Source organism: Pleurodeles waltl, chromosome 10 (genome assembly GCF_031143425.1).
Source record: "Pleurodeles waltl isolate 20211129_DDA chromosome 10, aPleWal1.hap1.20221129, whole genome shotgun sequence".
NCBI classification, from domain to species: domain Eukaryota; kingdom Metazoa; phylum Chordata; class Amphibia; order Caudata; family Salamandridae; genus Pleurodeles; species Pleurodeles waltl.
The window spans coordinates 158,650,646-158,672,528 of record NC_090449.1 but is presented as its reverse complement, the minus strand read 5'-3'; the positions used below and the strand labels follow the sequence as shown (position 1 = coordinate 158,672,528).

General features: G+C 44.9%; 1 protein-coding gene across 1 annotated transcript in view; it reads right to left on the bottom strand.

Annotated features, from left to right (window-relative positions):
- The window catches only part of MYO15A (myosin XVA), a 761,224-nt gene that overhangs the window by 191,941 nt on the left and 547,400 nt on the right, over positions 1-21,883 (bottom strand). Inside the window, exons 50-51 of the mRNA XM_069212299.1 lie at positions 17,989-18,107; positions 6,124-6,265 (exon numbers count right to left, since the gene is read on the bottom strand). Coding sequence (XP_069068400.1) covers positions 6,124-6,265; positions 17,989-18,107 — 261 coding nt within the window. The remainder of the gene's footprint in view (positions 1-6,123; positions 6,266-17,988; positions 18,108-21,883) is intronic.

Below are 21,883 nucleotides of genomic sequence, written 5' to 3'. Positions count from 1 at the left end.
GCTCTGTATAAAAACAACTTAGAATAATCAAGTTTTATCTTGAGGTCTATGATTTATACACTTAGGGGCTCATTACGAGTTTGGTGGTCAGAAGACCCAACCACCAAACTCGCAGAGATGAGGCAGCAGTCAATCCGGCTGCCTCCCCCTGTCATGTCACAATCTTTCAACTGGGCTGACCAGCAGGAACATATTACAGTGCTATGGTATTGGTCTCAATAGCACCCTCGGGAATGGGCTCTGTCTGCAAAGCCCACAATGGGCATTCCGATGGTGCTGGGCAAGGGCCCCCCCATTGTGTTTCCGCCAGCCTTTTCATGGCGGGGTCCCACCATGAAAAAGCTGGCAGAAACTGGACTTGTGATCAGTACGGCAGGGCTGAACTCAGTGCCGCCGTGGCTGATCACGAGTCCAACTGCCGGAAGCTCGTCAGGAACCATGTTCCTGGCAGGGACGCAGTCACCTGCCAGTCCAACCGCCAGGGTCGTAATGTGGGAGTCAGTCTGCCTGGAGTGCGGAGGACCAACAGCCACTATGGCAATGGCAGCCCGAGGACCGCCAGTGTCATAATGAGGCCCTTATTATTGTTGAAATACATTCTTGCCTGAAGGTATAAAGACAAGATCACCAACAGATAATCATTTATTCATATCCACTCCTATATGCCCAAATGCCAATCCTAGAAACAACTCCAAGACTAAAACCAAGCAGATTTGGGCTGGTTGTTTCCTTGGGAAGGTAGAAAACATGCGGAAAAAGATCTGGTATTACTGGGTGCTGCTTGTTATTACCCATTCCAGGGGAAACAACTGGTAATCCCTGTTAACTCTTGGGGAGATAGTGGCCAGAATAATTAATCCTGATATCTCCCCCTGGAGCTAATGAGGAACCCCAAATGAGGGCCTTATTAGGGGAGTGCACACATATGACTCTATAATGAAAAGAAGAATGTAATCAGAGACAGCAGAGTGTGTCTTTGGGTATAGGTTAAAAAAATGAAAAAGGCAGCACATTTAGCTGTAGCACTGGCACGAAGGAGAATTCTATTCAATGGGAAGGAGCATAAGCCCCCTAGCTGTCAGAATGGTTAAAATTGTTTAATGGGTAATTAACAGTGGAGGAAGAGAGATTGAAACAGGTACGAAGGGACAACAAAGTACAGGAGTTTATTGAACCATCAAACGCATCTCCAAAGAAGTTACTGTTCTTACAAAATGACAGGCCTTCCTGATCAACATGTACAGCAAGATGTCAGAACAAATGAATAGACATACATAGGACACTTAAGAGTAAAACGTTAGTGCAATTGCTATTCTATCCAAAACACTCAATGAAATGAATATTACTCAAAAATGTTGACATCTCCAAGAATCACTGTGCTTTATAAGGGATCCTGCCAAATAAAGAATACTTAAATCAGTGTGCCTAATCCGGTCGTATTAAATAATGGTTAAGGGTAAGATAAAAAATAAGTATGTAGTAAAGACAGATATCTGATAATATGCAAGAACAAATCCAATGCTTTTCTGATATAATATATGTATACATTCTCTAACTAATAAATTATATGTAAAATACTTTCTGAATTCCTTCCTACATGTTATTCAAATTAAAATGCATCTTCAAAGAACATACCTTAGGCACAGGCATTGTATGGCAAAGTGCAGACTATTTTCAAATACAATTTCACATAACCTGCACTTCTGTTCATACTGTTCCATTCCTAACCATGCTCTACCACACAAGCTTAGAAAAGAGAGAATCCCTATACAAAACAACAAGTGTTTTCTTCTCTCCTCAGGCTCTGTCCCCCATGGTCCTTGCACATAGTGAAAAGTCCTCCCTGTCTCAGATACCTTACAAAAAGCAGCAAGAACATTGTATTGCTACCTCTGGTAGGAACACTGCATGGGAGTACTTCCAAAAGGCAAATATTCAATTACCTCCTAAAAAGAAACCCCAGAGATAATTTTAATATAAAAGACATACTGAGTCTCTCTGTAGTTAGACAAAGTGAATACAATACTTCTATTTGTCATACTGACACTGTAACCTCAAAGTGTCTCAGCTAATTTGGCCTTACTAAGTAGTGCTTAATTTTTAAAAAGTGCAGGGTCCCATAACTTTTTTAGGAGCTGCTTCTGGTGCTGTTGAATAACAAGGCAGTCTAGTCTCAATTGAACCTCATGTGTTTTCCATGACTACTCTAATATTACTGCCTAGTTATCCATTCTTGCAGATTATGTTTCGCAATGCTGTCTCCTTTTGTCACTATTTCCCTTTTGAAATCTTTCTCCTATGTCCCTATTCTGCCTTTATCCCTCGTGCCCTGGGCAAGTCCTGATCACCAAAAAGAGTACCCTTCCTCAGTACCTGAGAGAATGAAACTAGGCCCCTTTCAGCTCATTATGAAAGTTTGGTGCAACTGTCAGGCAATCCAGTAGACAGAATTATTATCAAGCTGCAGGGAGCATTCCTCAAATGGAAATGAATCCCTCAATCATAATAATTGCTGGAAAACTGTAGCTTCAACAGAATACAAATTCGTCTTAGTTATAGGAAACATATTGATGTGCCATACCAAAATACAAAGATCAACTTAGCTATGTATGTCCTTTTTACCTCCACTATTCACATTACCTCACACTTAAGGTAGAACCTGCAGAGGGTGTTTATGGTATTTCTAGACCCATTACATTGTCAACTACCAATGACCACCAGAACAGAAAAAAATAAATCCAAATACCTAGTTGGAATTGAATGTGACCTCTGCTCACGTAAGTCTGCTTGTACCATGGGAAAAATGCAATAAGGGCAAACACTTTGCATTGGCTAGTAGATGCTGTGTTAATATTCTGGTGAAATTCTTCAAACAAGAAGGCAAAATGGCTCATAGCATATTTTTTTCCCAGGTCAGATATTGTATCTCCTCTTGTGCCTTATTCCCAAGTAAGAATCTTTCTAAACCTCTTTCTAAACCTCTTTTATTACTACAGACCCCAATATGTCTGGGAAGGCCTTGGGAAATTTTGATGCCTACCATCTATGATGTATATGTAGGGAAGCACTGAAGAGATTATCCAGGCCAATGGCATGGAATTCCTACAGGTGTTTATTATAAGCAGCCCTGTTCCTCTATTAAAAGATAATTAGAGGAAGAGAAGACTTCTAGATAAATCTTCGATATCCATATGGTAAGACTACAGCATTGACAAAATATTATGTCATACATTTTCACAAATCGGAATTATATCTTTTTCTCTACTTCTTTCTATGTTCATTTCAATCTTTCAAAGACTGAAAAGTACGACCTGAACGCATTCAATCATAATGGGGAAAAAGTCATAAAACCTGTCAACAAAGGTGGTGCTTTTGTCATACAAAATAAAATAGATATGAAGCAAAAATCGCTGCCTAGCTTAACAGCTCTGAACATTAAGAAAGTGACAAAGGTTACACTCTTTGATACAGAACACCAAAATAGCTACCAACACAGCAAGAGAACTTACTGAGGAATGGGTCAGTCAAAAAGAAGATGAATCCTTAACAAATACCATTCTCATACAGCCACAATCTACATGTATGAACAATTTTCCAACCAGTCCCAGGATGTCACATCAGATGTGCTTTTCAGAAAAACATTGTTTGCTCAAAATGTTATAGAAAAGAGCCACTCAGCACTACAGTTTAAATGGACAGTAAAATAAGTGCTACCACCACTCAAAGGCTGTGCCAACTGGAACATTCAGGGCCTCATTACGAGGTTGGCAGGCTGACCCTCGACCCGCCAGCCCAGTGGAGAGGAGACCGCCGCACATTTGGCAGCCTCCCCCCAACCCCCAGTCCCATTATTACAGGGTCAAAATGTGGCGGTCAGACCACCTGGAGTGCGGTGGTCCGACGGCCACGGCAGCATTAGCGGTCCTCAGACCGCCAATGTCGTAATGAGACCCTCAGTTATTAAACAAACATCATTAGATATACACATTGGGCACTGTGTTCAGCTGTCTTTATGATAACTTTCAATGTTCCACACTAGCCACTTTGACCATTTAAAATTACAATCACTGCATTTGCCTTATTTATAGCTCATTGTTGGATGACTATGTGATACTTTGCCACTTACTATATCTTTTTTGTACTGCATTACCTTGATCTACACTTGTAAGTTATTACTACAAACCACCCATATGAACAATACAATAGTTGATGCTGTTCATTTGTATCATGTTCAGTTTTGACTTTCTGTTCATTAACTTATTGTAATCTTATCCATTCAGTGATTTAAAAATGATTCACTGCAAATGGTGGTTAAACACGGATTTCAAGTTTTTGCTGCTGCCCCATAACGCTTCTTCTAATTCACAGCACAATTATTATTTATTTTATATGATCTTTTCTTTCTATAGTGCTCCACTTAGATTGTTCTGCTAGTTAGGTGGGTTCTGCATATTTAGTTTTTGGCGCCCTTTGTTATTTTGACCAGTTTCCTGACCCACATATCTGATGTTTGTTTTTAAAGCATTTGCCAATGAGCTGTTATCATTGATGCCACATGTTATTAGGGGATTGGTGCATCCAGGCCTCTACACTATTTGTGGGTCTTAGAATGTCCACACAATCTGGTCTTGCTGGCGCCACATTAAAGACAACCATTTTGGGGACACTTTTTACCTTTTGGCCATTCCCTCGGTGATCAGGTTGCTGTACTCAGGAATTGGATTTCAGCGCTGCAATATTAGCATGGTAAAGGAGATAAACTTTATTCCTGAAGCATGAAACTTGTATACCTCTAATGCTCAAGTAGTTGCATGAAACTTGTATAACTCTAATGCTCAAAAACAGAGGCCTAAGGTCCATTGTCCTTATTCTCAAGACCAATATCCTGTTATTTGGTGTGGCAATGCAGAACGTTTACATTTTTATACTGTGGTATTTCTTCCCTATGTGAAATTCTACACCTCTGAAAGGTGGATGGAACAGTAATACTGCCAGTTTTGACTGTTCTCAACTGTGAAACTTAGAAATTTGATCTGTGTCTCAGCACAGGTAGATATTACCCTACAAAATCAGTGTGGGGGAAGTGTGAACTTTGTGCACTAGTAGTAATCCAGATCTGGGTACAAACTCCACTTCACGCCTAAACCAGGATTTCCACAGTCCTTGGCATGAGGGCCTACATTTTTACAACGCTTATTGGGCATTTCACAGACTCGGTTCACTAAGCCAATCCTAAAAATGCTTATGTGACATCAATAGCAAACGGAGAATGGTGTTTTGCAACTTAATGGAGACAGAGGACATCAATATTTGAGGCAAGATCATTGATCATTACACCAGACAGAGAGCAGTACTAAAAAGCCTAAAGGATTGTCTCATGATAATTAATGATGGAGTGGTTTTGCTTGAAAGTGATGTACATAGTCCATACATGTCATTGATCTGTTTATCACGTAACCTCCATGCCTGAGTGCTGAAAGTAAAGGGTTGAGTATACAAAACTTTTCCTTAATACAAGAGATTACAAATGATAGATTTTCTCTGTGGTCTACTGGGCAGCTCCTTGGTGTCAAACCAATTACTTCATTTTCAGATGTGAGCTTGAGTGTGAATAAAAAGCAACCTGGCTTAACCAGACCCATACTGCACCAAGTGAGTAGAGGGAAAAACCATCCCCCTCCAGGGGTGAAATAGGGGAGTTTTCCTACAAAGAGTTAAAAAAATTAGTGTGAAAGGTTTCATTTACAAGCACCATTTTACTATATAATAGATAAAGATTCATAGGTTTTAGGATGTTCTGAAGAGAAACTCATGAAGTATTCAAATACTTCGGGATCTGGTCAGGTACTGTGGAGTCCTATTTTACTGAAGCAATAAATGATGTTTTTGCCTATGAGAACATTGTGTTTCACTCAATCATGTCCGCCTCTGGTAGTGGATGAACTAAGACACTCTCTGCCCATACGCAATGACAGAAGCTTGCAGACCCCCGCCGTCCCACCATTGTTTTCCTATTCACCCAAATAGTGAATTGAAGTCTTGAATAAAGGAGAAGGAGCTCTGCTGAGACTAAATGACAGTGTTACATCTCACTATCTTATGTTTTGACAAGGCATATCCTACCTTCTTGAGCTCTGTGATGAAGAGGTCAATCATGGTTTTCACCTGCGGTGCCCTGGAGGAGAAGAGGATCAGCTTCTCATTGGTGAGGTTGAACTCTAGCATATTCTGGGATAGGATGGTCACAAACATGATATCTGTGTAGCTGGATGGAAAGATTGAACAATATGTGAGTGAGACAGAAACAGAAAATATGGAGACAAAACAACACTGAAAAAAACAGGTGTAGGTGTTTCATAAAACACTAGTTTGACTTGTTCAAAAAGTCATTTTTGATTGGAGAAGTACTGGATCTTCTCCTGCCAACACCTGTTGCCGCTTTTGCCACAAAAGTGGATCATCACAGATTGCTATATGCAGGTCATAGTACATCATGTGGTGCCAATGGTAAGTAGAGAGAGCCCTTTTAGCACAATCTTGACTGCCTGTGTCTAAATCAAATGAGCACTATTTTACAAGACATTTTGTTCCGGGGTAAAAATGTAGAACAGTGGCTTTACATTCTTTTTACTACTTCTTATAAGTACTTACTAAGTGAAATGTTGAGCAAGATTAGTGACAAATTTTTACTCAACTCAAGCAACTACCTAGAAAGTCACTGGTTTTCCAATTCTTTTAACTAAGGAAAACTATATTTTTATTTTAATGTTTTTAGTAATCACAATCCTAGTTATTAAGTGATGGAATTTTATGATTGTGTAGTATTATATTAATTGGTACAGATAGACCATAACCTACACTCCAATTGCCAATGCATAAGAGAGAGAGTCCTGGGCTTACTATGCCACTGGATTCAAGTCAGCCTTGCTGATGAAGGGTGATAACCCGAAACCGGTCCCAGGATACTTGTTTCCAGTCCAGGGAGGACCTGGTCTGGCAGTTTGGGCTGGACTGTTCTCATGGGGAACAGGGTCAAGACGGATTTGCATATGGCTGGGTCCAACCTTGGGTGGCATGGTGAGCTGAAGAACTGATGGATTAAACCCAGAACTATGACTGGGGGTGAATGTTTGATTGGTTCTGTATTCTGTCTATTATTTGTGTTTGCTTTTGTTGCCCTAAATGTGCCGGGTATTCCCAGATGTGGGTCCTGGGCTTCCTATGTCATTGGATTCAAGCTAGCCTGCCTGATGAAGGGTGATACCCTGAAACCGGTTCCAGGGTGTTTATTTCCAGTCAAGGGAAGACCTGGCCTGGCCATTCGGGCTGGACTGTATTCATGGGGAGGAGGGTCAAGACTGATTTGCAAATGGCTGTGTCCAAACTGGGATGGCATGGTGAGCAAAATAATTGATGGATTAAACCCAGATGTGTTACTGGGGGTGAATGTTTGATTGGTTCTGGATTCCACCCATCATTTGTGTTTGTTTGCTTTTGTTGCCCTAAATGCGCCGGGTATGCCCAGACGTGGGTCCTGGGCTTGCTATGCCACTGGGCTCAAACTAGCCTGCAGGATGAAGGGTGATACCCTGAAACCGGTCCCAGGATACTTGTTTCCAGTCCAGGGAGGACCTGGTCTGGCAGTTTGGGCTGGACTGTTCTCATGGGGAACAGGGTCAAGACTGATTTGCATATGGCTGGGTCCAACCTTGGCAGTGTCTCCTGACCTGTTTTGGCCAGGTAAAACACTCCCTGCGCGCACAGCACCACCAAGTCGTGCCCGTGTCTCCCCCTCCCCACCCTCGCTGCTTCTAGGGATCGACGCCCTCCTGACCCCGATCCGCTACAGTGTTTCTTCTGGTCTGTCTCCTCTTGCTCTGACAGTCTCTTCTCTGCTTTTTTCTGCCTTTCTCGGCTTTCTACTCTCTGACACTTTTATTTTGCCTTTTTCTGCCTTTTTCTGCCTTTCTACTCTTTGCCACTTTCATACTTTTTCTAACTTTCTCACACTTTTGGACCTGTTTTTCCCTCTTTCACTTTTTTCCCTTTTGCGCCATTCCTGTGCCCCCATTCGCCCGCACCTCCCTCCTCCCAGCTGCTCCTCCCTCCCCTCCTTCTTAATGGCGGTCACTGCGCACTAAGGTGAGTGTCTCCTGACTTGTTTTGGCCAGGTAAAACACTCCCCGCGCGCACAGCACCACCAAGCTGTGCCCGTGTCTCCCCCTCCCCACCCTCGCTGCTTCTAGGGATCGAGGCCCTCCTGACCCCGATCCGCTAGAGTGTTTCTTCTGGTCTGTCTCCTCTTGCTCTGACAGTCTCTTCTCTGCTTTTTATTACCTTTCTCGGCTTTCTACTCTTTGCCACTTTTTTGCCTTTTTCTGCCTTTCTGCTCTTTGCCACTTTCATACTTTTTCTAACTTTCTCGCACTTTTGGGCCTTTTTTGCCCTCTTTCACTTTTTTCCTTTTGTGCCGTTCCCGCTTCTTTTTCCCACTCCCCCTGCCCCCGCGCCCCAATTCGCCCGCACCTCCCGCCTCCCAGCTGCTCCTCCCTCTCCCCTCCCTTCTTAATGACGGTCACGCGCAGCGGGGCGCCGCTGGTGCGCTGGAGGCGCGCCAGAGGCCAGCCCGTCTGCGCCTGTCCGTGCCTGGACCGCGCCCAGCGCCAGAACCCCTGGACCCCACAACAGCCACATCTCCAGCCTCCGATAAGACGCCGACACCCTCCGCGCACTCAACACCGGGCGAGACACCACCTGCTTCTTGGCCACTCTGAAGAGCACCCACAGGCCTTTCACCTGCCACAACTGCAGCTTCACCTGCGTTAGAGCCCACATACCTCCCAGGACTAAGACCAACTACCTCCGCTGCATACTCCTCAACACCTGCTCCGCACGCAAGCACGCCATCGAGCTGTGGGACCTGCTCAACTCCACCTCCCCGGACGTAGCCTTCCTAACCGAAACCTGGGGGAACGACTCCTCAGCACCTGACATCGCCTTAGCCATTCCAGATGGGTACGAGATCTCCCGCAGAGACCGCACCAACAGAACCGGAGGAGGCATAGCCATCATCCACAAGGCCACCCTCAAAGTCAAAACCCACCTGGACGACTCCCTCAGCTCCGCCGAACTCCTGCACTTTCAAATCCACACCGACCCCAACACCACCCTCAGAGGAACGCTCATCCATAGACCTCCTGGACCAAGGACACCGTTCAGCAGCGCCATCGCCGATCTTGCCAGCACGCACGCACTCGCCTCCACGGACTACATCCTCCTCGGGGACCTGAACTATCACCTTGAAAACAATAACGACATCAACTCCACCACCCTGATCGACAACCTCGGCAACCTCGGCTTCAGACAGCTCGTCAACGCACCCACCCACACAGCCGGTCACACCCTAGACCCCATCTTCTCCGCAAGCGACCACGTCACCTTCAACCACACCACCAAACTCTACTGGACCGACCACCACTGCATCTATTTCACCTTCAAGAAACAAACTCAACACCACCCTGCCGAGCAAACACCCCGCAGACGCTGGGGCAAAGTCACAGAAGACCAACTAACCAACGCCCTAGCCCAGAAACCACCCACCAACCCCACCGACCCTGACATCGCTGCCCACAACCTCAAGCTTTGGAACTGCGCCAACCGCCTCGCACCACTCAAGATACCCTCCAACAACCAAATCAACAAAAAAGCCACCTGGTTCACCAACGACCCCCAAGCCTCCAAACGCAACTGCGGTAAACTCAAGCAAAAATGGCTCCTCGAACGCACACCCAACAACCACACAGCCCTCAAGGACGCCACACGCAGCCATCACCAATTCATCAGACTAGCAAAAAGATCCTCCTTCAAAACACGCCTAGAAAACAATGCTCACAACTGCAAAGAACTCTTCAACTTCGTAAAGGAGCTCTCCACCCCCAGCGCCACCGTCAACGACATCACCCCCTCCCAAGAACTATGCGACGCCCTAGCCACCACCTTCCACCAAAAGATTGCAGACATCCATGACAGCTTCAACACTCCTCACACTGCGGACACACCTACCCCGCCCTCCACGAACTCCACCCGCTCCAACCGCCTGACCTCCTGGACCAGCATCAACGACGCCAAAACTGGCAGGACCATGAATTCCATCCACTCCGGATCACCATCAGACCCCTGCCCACACCACATTTTCAACAAAGCAGACGCAGCCATCGCACTGCACCTACGGAAGGTCATCAACATCTCCTTCGAAACAGCGAGATTCCTGGAAAGCTGGAAACACGCCGAAATCAACGCTCTGCTCAAAAAACCAAAGGCAGACCCCAAAGACCTGAAGAACTTCCTGCCCATCTCCCTGCTCCCATTCCCGGCGAAGGTCATTGAGAAAATCGTCAACACACAACTCACCCGGTACCTCTAAGACAACAACATCCTCGACCCCTCCCAGTCCGGCTTCAGATGAAACCACAGCACCGAGACTGCCCTCCTCACCGCCACAGACGACATCAGAAGCCATCTCGACAATGGAGAAACATCAGCCCTCATCCTCCTAGACCTGTCGGCAGCTTTCGACACTGTCTGCCACCACACTCTGAAAATCCGACTCCATGAAGCAGGGATCCAAGACCAGGCCCTCAATTGGACCACATCCTTCCTCTCCGGAAGAACCCAGAGAGTACGCCTCCCCCCGTTCCAATCCAAAGCCACCAACATCATCTGCGGCGTACCCCAGGGCTCATCCCTCAGCCCGACGCTGTTCAACATCTACATGGTCCCCCTCGCACAAGTGGCCCATCAACACAACCTCAACATCATCTCCTACGCCGATGACACCCAACTCATCCTCTCCCTCACCAAGGACCCACACACCGCCAAAACCAACCTCCACGAGGGCTTGAAGGCCGTCGCCGACTGGATGAGAAGCAGCCGACTGAAAATGAACTCGGACAAAACAGAGGTGCTCATCCTTGGGCCCACCCCCTCCGATTGGGATGACTCGTGGTGGCCAGCCTCGCTGGGCACACCACCGATGCCAACCGACCACACACGAAACCTCGGTTTCATCCTCGACTCATCCCTCTGCATGTCAAAACAAGTCAACGCCATCTCCTCTTCCTGTTACAACACTCTCCGCATGCTCTGCAGAATCTACAAATGGATCCTAACCGAAACAAGGAAAACAGTAACTCAGGCCCTCGTCAGCAGCAGGCTCGACTATGGCAATGCACTCTACGCAGGCATCCAGTCCATACACCTGCAACGCCTTCAAAGCATCCAAAACGCCTCCGCCCGACTCATCTTCAACATCCCTCGCCACAGCCACATCACTCCCTACCTAAGAGACCTACACTGGCTCCCTGTCGACAAGAGGATCACCTTGAAGCTCCTCACCCACGCACACAAAGCACTTCACAACACTGGACCATCCTACCTGAACAGCAAACTCAGCTTCTACACCCCCACCCGACAACTCCTCTACGCCAACCTCACACTCGCCTCCACCCCCGCATCTAGCGCAGATCCTCCGGCGGCAGATCTTTTTCTTACCTCGCCGCCAAGACCTGGAACACCCTCCCGTCAGACCTAAGACAGATCCAGGACCTGCTCACCTTCAGAAGACACCTCAAGACCTGGCTCTTCGAGCAGTACCAGCACCCCCCCCCCCAGCGCCTTGAAACCCTCACGGGTAAGTAGAGCACTTTATAAATATATTGATTGATTGATTGATTGAGTGTGGTGGGCAAAACAATTGATAGATTAAGCCCAGTCCTGTGACTGGGGTGAATGTTTTATTGGTTCTGCATTCCATCCATCATGTGCGTTTATTTACTTTTGTGGCCCTAAGTGCGCTGGGTATGCCCAGATGTGGGCCCCATGCTTGCTATGTAACTGGATTCAAGCTACCCTGGCTGATACAGGGTGATAGCCTGAAACCAGTCCCAGGATGCTTGTTTCCTGTCCAGGGAGGACCTTGCTTGGCAGTTTTGGCTGGGTTGTTCCTATGGACAACAGGGTCAAGACTGATTTGCATATGACTGGGTCCAAACATGATAAGCAAAAGAATTGATGGATTAAACCCAGATCTATGACTGGGGGGGAATATTTGATTGGTTCCGTATTTCGTCCATCATTTGTGTTAGTTTGCTTTAGGATCAATTAAGGCATGGAAGTAAAAGAGCATTACTTTATATAATGCAAAATGTTTTTGCATGTAGGCCCTGTAACGCTCTCTTCCCTTCTTTTTTCTCTCTGTATTGAAGGCACCAGGTGAGACAGATGCTAGCCACAGTCCTAACAGCCAACTTCTCTCAATTTATGTCTATGTTTAGACTTCAAAACAGCTTTCCAATGCACAAACGCCATATCTGGACCGTGGAACATCTTTTTTGTTGATGATATTTGCTGCACAGTGAGCTATATAAGCCAATAAAACAATGGCAACTTAACCATATATATATATATATATATATATATATATATATATATATATATATATATATATATATATATATATATATATATAAAGATATAGATAGATATATATGTGTGTATATATATATATATATATATATATATATATATATATATATATATATATGTACATATATATAGATAGATATATATGTACACATATATATATATTTGTATATACACACACACACACACATACACATACGTACACATACAGTGGGCAAAGGTCATTCTTCTTGGTAATTGAAAATAGCAAATACAAATAACAGACACCATGACACACCTATATAAAATCCAATATTCAACTGTAACCAGCTTTGCAATTCTTTTCAAAGTGGTCCCTTAGATGTTCAGAACCCTCATCTTGGCAACTGGGTCTAAATCAAACTACTGGTAAAAAGTAATTTGTACTTTCCACAAGGGTGGCTGTATGGACAAACCAGTATTTTGTATCCGGCAGCACAACTACATTTTGAGCTTCAGAAAATTCAGGGAGCTTACCAATTTGGAACATGTTGACATTTTAGTTTGGGTATTGTCTACACGTTCAACTCCGGGAAAACAAAAGTCGAAGGAGATTGAAGGAAGGTTTGAATGAATGAGCCAACGTTCATCAGAGGGCCAAAGTCACAATGAGACAGTATGATGAAGAGTAGCTGGCCCTGGTTTTAAGACAGGGTGGTGGCAAGTACTTCATTTGTGCTTGTTGTTTTCGGTGCGGAACATCAGCACTTATTTTTGAAGGCTGGCACTTATTTTTCTGCCTCAAGCTTTTCCTGGCAGCAAAAGACACATATGGGGAAGATAGAGGTATAGGAAAACAAAAAGTGTCACAATTGGAGAAAGCAGAAAGCTGCAAGAGTGAGCTGCAGAGGTAGGGAGTGGCGTTAAATGGATTGAAGAGGCCCTAAATGGCTTCAGGATCACGCTGCCTCAGTATTCCATGTTTGCACATTTAATTGCAGCAGCCACATGTTTAAGAGGAGGGCTTTAGCACCAGCACGTTTTTATTTACAAATTAAGCACTGGCGGTGGCACACAACTTGCTCTGTACAGAACACAAGCCTAGATGTTTGATGGCACAGAAGAATGTTTTGAAGAGAAATCACAGCAAACACTGCTAGCAGTGGCGGCCAGCAGTTTTAGGATGGAGGGAGGCGAGTGGGAAGCACACTCACTTATTCTTTCACACACACAGGCACGCGCGCACATCCATTAACAACACTCATCAACATTCAAACATATATGCACACACCAAACATTCATTTAAAAAGATCACAAAGACACACACACTTACCTTCAGCCTCAGAGGTCCTAGGAGGGTTGGGACTGCTGCCTTTCCTCGCAGGCAGATCTTAGGTCAGCCAATGAGGGAAGGCAGCAGTCCCAACTTCGTCACAGAGTGGGATGGGGTCAGTGAGACTGCTGATCCCACTCCACTCTGTGACGAGGTGTCACTGATTGACACTCGCCCTGGGTGCTTAAGGGCTTAAACCTGAAGCTCCCAGGTCGAAATCAATGGGTGACGCTTCCCTAGTCACCTGGGGGAGGGCCTCAAGGCACATTTGCTGAGTCGAGGAGGTCACGCCCACAGGAGCTGTAACCGCTTCAGCCCAGCAAAGTTCAACTCAGGCAGCCAGGAGTCTGCGCAAATCGCACATATCTTGCTCCTGGTTGCCTAACCTGAACATGAAGAGTGTCTGTCAGGCTGACCCTTGTTTAGCCTGACCAGCACTCTTCATGAGGGGCAAAAGTTGGGGGGGAGTGGCTCCTCCGCCCCAAAGGACGGGCCGCTCCTGACTACAAGCCAATGTACCTGAAAGGCAAGTATTCAAGTGATGAGGCCCAAATGCTCTTCCATGTAAGACAGAGATTTCCACTAGCTTGAATTGTGCAGACAATAAGGGAGTCATAAGATGCTTGCATCGTCTTGACAATAACAGTAACACTGATGTATAAAATACTGTTTACTATAAAATCATGGTGTATAAAATAATTTTAATATATTTTTTTAGATTTTTATTCCTTGATTTGATATACAAATATATGTTTAATGATTGTTTTATGATATAATGTTTTTACATTTTTTATGTTGTTTCATTTATTTGTGAAATTGGGTGGTATGGGTTGTATTATAAAACTATGTTAATTCATCATAAATTATTATTAGGCTAAGTAGGATAATATTTTAATTACTATGGTTTTCCCTATATATTTAACCATTGTTATGTTATAAATTATTTTATGTTTATATTTTGTATCAGATTGCTGTGATATACTGGGGATTGTATGGGTAGCATTCTATTTAAAATATTTATCAATAGCAAATGAATAATTTTACATTATTACATCACATTATTCTTGCAAAGATTTTTTTTATTTAATAAATCAGAATAACTTCATTAATTCATGTGTTTTACAAAAAAGGGTTATGTATTATGTGGGTGGACTTTTTGGGTATTTCATTATTATCAGTGAAGTTAACTGAAACAAATACTGGGCAGTATTGTGTTTTTAAATGAGAAATCACTATTAAAGTTAACACACACAAACACGCACATATTTATTTATATATATACTACCTGGTGACGGTCACCACTAGGTAGTTATAGTTAGGATCTACTTTCTATACAAAAAGCGTTATTTTACTTGCCTATATCTTTGGCGCCGGCTGGCGAATCTTCACAAAACTTTCCCAAAATATTTGCCGGTCCTGTCAGCTGCTGCCGTGAAAGTTTCAGGGTGATCCTTCCAGGGGGGCCGAAAAAAAAGGGGGAGTCCCAAAACACATTTTCCCAATTCATTTTTCCATAGGGAGTTTGAACAGCAATAGCACAAAAACTACTGGACGGAATTACACCAAATTTGGCAAAATGGTAGGTCCTGATCCAGAAAGCGACCTTGTCAGAAATGAAGGAGAAAACAAATTTATATATCTAGGGACACAAAGGGTTCGCGACCCCTCCTGATCTTGTGCAGAGATCTGATTGGCTGATAACACTTCAGCAACAGAAGTCGTTGAAGTGTTGTCAGCCATCTTGGGACTCGGCTGAAGCTAAGCCACAAAAAAGGTAAAAACATAAAAAGAAAAGAGGCCAGGCTACGAACACCCTGACCCCTTGGCTCTGGTGGTGGGGTCCCAAAGTGACACCCCAGGGATAAAAAGCATTTGTTTTTATTTTATGAGCAGAGTCCTAGTGGATCCCCTGATCTGCCGTAAAATAAATAAAAAAAAACCTGAACCACAGTCTCTGGCGCTTCCTTGCTATCATGCCCCCGGATGGGCCAAGACCCGGAGGCTAATGTGTAAAGAAGCGGGGGGCTTCTAGACGCCTCCCGCTCCCTTGGGGACCGCCACCTCCCCAGTGCTGTGATTTAATATGTGTGGGGCCACCCAGCCCCCTCCTGCTTCCCCCGGGATCACCACCTCCCTGGGGCGAATGATTCATATACGGGAGGCCTTGTGCCTCCCTGCTGCCCTGGGGACCACCACCTCCCCAGGGCTATGACTTGTATATGCGGGGATGCCCCGCCCCCTACCGCTGCCACACGGACCACCACCCTGGGGCTAGGCTGCATTTTGAGGGGCAGGGACCACCACCCCACGGGGCACATAATCAATACTGTAAAGGGGGTTCGTTCCAGACCCCCTAACTCCGGGGCCTCCCTCCCCCCGGAGCTATGTCCTTGTTGGAGGGGGGCCGCGCGCCCCCCCTCTTGGAGCCAAAGATGACTCTGGGGTCCGCCACCCCCAGGGCCGGCTCCTGCTATGTACTGGGGTACCCACCCCAGGGACATGGCTGTTTGCTGTGGCTTGGCTGCCGCTCTGCAGCTGCAGGCTATTTACCCTGCTTTCACCAAAATGTTTTGTTTCCACAATGTTTTTGGTACTGGAATTCAAACAGTAAACCCTCCTCGCGAAATAATTGCAATTTCCTCAGTGTCTGAGCAACTGGAATTAGAATGGACAATCTGCCACCCCTTTCCCCAAATATATGTACCATCTCCAATGCATATGGGACTGGAGTTAGAGTTGTGAATCCCACCACCCAAATATATGCACTTTCTCCAGTAATTATGGCACTTGAGTTGGTTTAGTCAATCTACCCTCCTCTCACTCATAATATATGCACCATTCACTGCGTTTGTGTTACTGGAGTTAGACTAGTAAAACTCACTCCATTGTTGAATGCGGTTTGCTACATTTATGTTTTTCCAATATGACACATTTCAATATTTATTTTTATATAAATAAAAATATTTCTTATTTAATATCCTCACGTCCACACTTTTTCAGATTACCGGGATGCGTAATAGGTGGCAGCTGCGCGCTCTATCCCTAGCTTTGTATTGTATTCCATTGTATCCTTATTCCATTTAACAGAATAATAAGATAAAATAAATCTTGCCATCTAGATAATATCTATTACCAATAAAAGCAGTCCAAAATAGCTATTTTTTTATCTTTTATACATTTCGTTAACATTATATAATACACTTTAATTTAATTTCTTTAGTATAAAATTGAATGTTTTACAAAATATGTTTAGTATATTTTCAAGACTGTTTTAGGGTAGATATTTATGTTAAAGTTTTCTGTTTTAATATTTTGTTCCTCCCCTGTGTCCAGCCACAAGCACCGCCATTGCACACTTGCACCCTGCCCACTCCCAGATGCGTCCTCCCTCTCTCCCACTTATCCTTGTTTGCTCCTCCCCAAACTCTGTGGTCCTTTAATTATTTTTCTATTTTAATTTTGTTTTGGAAGGTCTTGAAGTTGCCTTTTGCTGCTGGGTGGTGGCACCTTATAAAAGCGCTTTCCTGCAAGTTAAATTACTTTTCTTATTTATTTACCAAGTGCCATTTGCCATCATGGATCAGTAAATAAATGACGCCTGTGTTATTTTGTAGGTGTGGACATGCCCAATGATGTATGCCAGCTCATATGTCACATGTATGCATACTAAATGACACTCTCATTGCTCCTTTTTCATTTTGGTTGATTCTGCAGAACATCAGCTACAGAATGTTAAGACCAATTGGCTTTCCCAATGCCTTTTTATTCTAAAGGTGGAAAGTCAATATTTTGGGTGTAGATTTTAAAAGAAGCACTGTGGCAGAAAATGAAGGCGAACCTGCAGGGTTCTTTCCTAAACCGGGATGGAAGTAAGAACAGAGTGGAAAATATGGACTCTACCCAAACATCATATCAGCCCCAAACATTTGCCTCTTGCTCTGCACCTTTCTACGGCATTGCATGACAGCAGATAGCCCATCCTTTCCAAATGAGAGGAAATTGTAGGTACAGAAATAGCCTGTTCACTACTTTTAGGCTGAAAAAGCATACTCTAAATGAGGCTGTATTCTTATGGTCAATATGAATGATGTGCTTGGAGACCATGAGTCTAACTGTATGTGGTTGTCAACATGCTACTCCATCCTTCTCTCTAAGGCTCGGTTAGATTCCAGTTATCACCAAGTGAAGCTGAGTAAAGTAAACCTATTCATACATACCTGTAGCTTCGGAGCACCCTCAGCTGCTCAGGGGACGAGCTATTGCTTTTTATCAGCTTCAGAAGCTTAATGCCAGCATGAGATACACCAAGAATCTGCACCCCAGTGCCAACACTGCCCTGCAAGGAGATACAGTAAGACAGATATGTAAACCTTTTATTATGGTATTCACCATCATAGTAGATGAAAAAGTGTGACATAGTTTCATGGACCCCAAACAGTTCATTTGTGGATACATTATTAATATAACATCTTAACAGCCTGGTGGTGCTGTCCATCTTGGGTAACCATATTTATATTTTAGATGAAATGTTAGGGATTTTAATTAATTTATCAAATAAGTTTTTTATTAGAGTAATAGAACACATTAAACCCTTATATACAATGGAATTTAAAAAAAACAACCTAGGGCTGGACTACAAGTTTGGTCAAACTTGCGAGAATGAGACCACTATCAACCTGGTGGCCTCACCCCCAGTTGTATTACGATGGTCCCACCGGGCTGACCAGCGGGAACATTGTATTATGACATTCCCACCAGTTAGACTGGCGTGAAAAGCGCAAAGGTATTGGTCTCAGCTCCGCTGATCAGTGGAACCCGTGTAGCACATTGTACTTGGCTTCACATGTAGCCGAGTCCAATGTCATCGCACAGGGGGAGCTGACTAGCACCCTCTAATGCGAGCTGCCTGCTGAGCAGACAGTGCGCATTCGATCAGTGAAGGGGAGGTGGCCCCTGCACTTTCCACAAAAATGTAGTGGGCAAAGCTGGGGCTCCCCTCGACCCTCAGCACTCGTTCTCTGACAACCTTTTCTAGCGGAGAACATGGTTGTAATCACCAAGGCGGCGCTGACTTGGCTGATCACAACCAAAACCACTGTCAGCTCATCGGGATCAGAGATCCTGTCGCAGATGGCGCTCCCCAGGTAGTCTGACCACCAGGGTCGTAATGTGGCAGCCAGACCGCCACAGCCACGGTGGTCTGACCGCCATCACGAGTCTGGCAGTCTTGAGACTGCCAAACTTGTAATCAGGCCTTTAGTAGTATTTCTTTTTGGGTTTAACTTTATAAAAGGTGAATCCCTGTAAGCTTCTAAATTTATATTTGAGGGGGAGGGTTGGTGAGGAAAAAGGTTTCTTCAGGGTAAAATATATCACATTTATAGATGCAAAGATTTCACCATGTGAAAATACCACACACATAAACGAGTGCTCCAGGAAATTTATGACTGGTGTGAATTTTGTGAGTACTACTAGGGTTGTTTGAAAATCACAAGTTTTCTCCAAGTGCAGGTGTTATCAATAAGAGTAAATGTTCAACATTGTACCTCAGCTTTGTGAATCGAGCATGGCCACAACAGTACAATCAGGTATCATTTATAGTCCCTTTTCATCAAAAGAAAGCAAATTCCATTGCATAAATTGGTCCCACTGTGGCACGGGCCCATTCAAATATACATTGTGAACATTTTCTAACATTGGGAAAATAATTTTTAACTGCACCTCTTTCTTCTATCCTAGTCCAACGTCAACCCCGATCTAAAAAATCTAAAACTCATCCTCTTAAACAAGGAGGAAAACCAATGAGCTTGATTCACAAAATTGTGTCCACAAAAGCACACAGGACAGTAGAGAAAATGGGTGGAGCCCCCACTGACTCATTACTGGAATCCAAGGATTCCCACTAAGTAATTAATAGAACCTGGGGAACCCCAGACTAAGCAGTTTCTATGATTTGCACCTCAAAATAGTACACAAAAATAGAAAAACATATATATTTCAAACAAATGCTCAAATATTGAAATATTTAGTTTAATTCACAATCAATTCTAGAAAAGGTTATCACCTTTTCAATTTTGCTTTTTCATTTGCATATACTTTCTTGATTTTATAATTTTAATATTATTTAATTTTGTAAAGTATTTGCAAACCCGATAGGTCAGCCTCGCGCACCCCCAGAGGTCCTCAGATCACAGGTTAAGCACCACTGTTCAAAGATTTAGGTACAGCCACAAACACAAGGCTCACTAGGGCACATTCCTTGACGAACCAGCTATTTTTTCACAGCTAAAATGTCTTCAGTTTTGGGTAAGTCCTCAACAAACAGCCAGCTAAATATGCTCGATTTAGGGCTCCATGAAACACATGCTTATCATCATGAATTTGAAGCTTCATATGAGATCTTTTCAAGAGAGCCTAAGAGACATAGGCCCTCATTACAACACTGGCAGTAAAAGCCACTTACCGCCGTGCAGAAGACCGCCAACACACCGCCGCGGCCACGGAAATCCGCCACAGCTATTATGACCCGCAGCTCGGAATCCGCCAAAATTCAGACACCCACACAAGTGCACCACACCAAAAGTCAGTGATAAACTGGCGAAAACAAATCCTCCACCATCACGCCAACAGAAATACGCCCACACTATCATGACCCACGAATCCATGCTGCGGTCTTTCAACTCCGGTATTCCATTGGCGGTAGACACCGCCGTGCTCAAAATACACACACTCTTACAAAACACAGCCACATTGGACAAATCGAAATACACACACCTGATACACATACGCACACCACTCCCACACACCCATTACAATATAAAACACACACCCACATCACCCACAAAACCCTACGACCAGAATTACAGAGAGAAGGCCAGAGAGAGACACCACAAACAACTACCAGGCATCCATAGGCACACAATACCTTCACCCAAAGAACTTCCACGCACCTCACACAACACACCACTAAATATCACCACACTTATCACTACACACACCACCCCACACATCACCCACACCATCCCATGGCACGGCAAAGGCACCCCAGGTTCTCTGAGGAGGAGATCAGGGTCATGGTGGAGGAAATCGTCCGGTTAGAGCCACAGCTATTCGGATCACAGGTGCAGCACACCTCCATAGCAAGGAAGATGGAGCTATGGCGCAGAATAGTGGACAGGGTCAACACAGTGGGACAGCACCCAAGAAATAGGGATGACATCAGGAAGAGGTGGAACGACCTGCAGGGGAAAGTGCGTTCCGTGGTCTCAAGACACCACCTTGCGGTTCAGCGGACTGTCGGTGGACTTCCACCTCCTCCCCGACAACTAACAACATGGGAGGAGCAGGTCTTGGCTATACTGCATCCTGAGGGCCTCGCAGGAGTAGATGGAGGAATGGACTCTGGTAAGTCAAATCTTAACTATTACATCCCCCACCCTACTTGCATGCTATCACATACCCTCACCCCCATCACTCCAACTCCTCACAAATGTCCCAACATCACAAACCACACATCCAAACACCAAGCCCTGCATGCAACAACAAAGCATGGACACCCATCACCAAAGCATGGCCACTGCACATACCCATACAAACCTCCATCACACAAGGTCCCACACAGGAATGCAAGCACTGGGGTACACGGTCACCCACCTATTGCACACCATAGCGCACACATATGTAATAAACTTCTTTTTATACCCCTGTAGGACCCCTACCCAATGTCACCGGACAGGAGGGTCCACACATGTCCACAACACCAACAGAAGAGGCCCACAGTGATGACAGCAGCTCTGTCCAACTGGATCTAGATGACCAGCCTGGCCCATCGGGGACCTCGGGGCAGTCGGTTCCCCTCACACAGTCACAGGCCATCACAGAAATTCCCCCCTCTGGAAACACCAGCACAGCACCCACCCAGTGGGCCCATACCTCTATCCCCAGGACACGTCAATCAGCAGTGTGTCCACTACTACAGGGAACCCAGGCTAACCCACCACCCCAACAACAACAGGGACCTGGGGGCAGTGGTAGTGGGCACACGGTTCAGGGGACAGAGGCCCAGGGAAACAGGGGAACTGGGAGGGCTGTTGTGCGACAGGGGGAGGACAG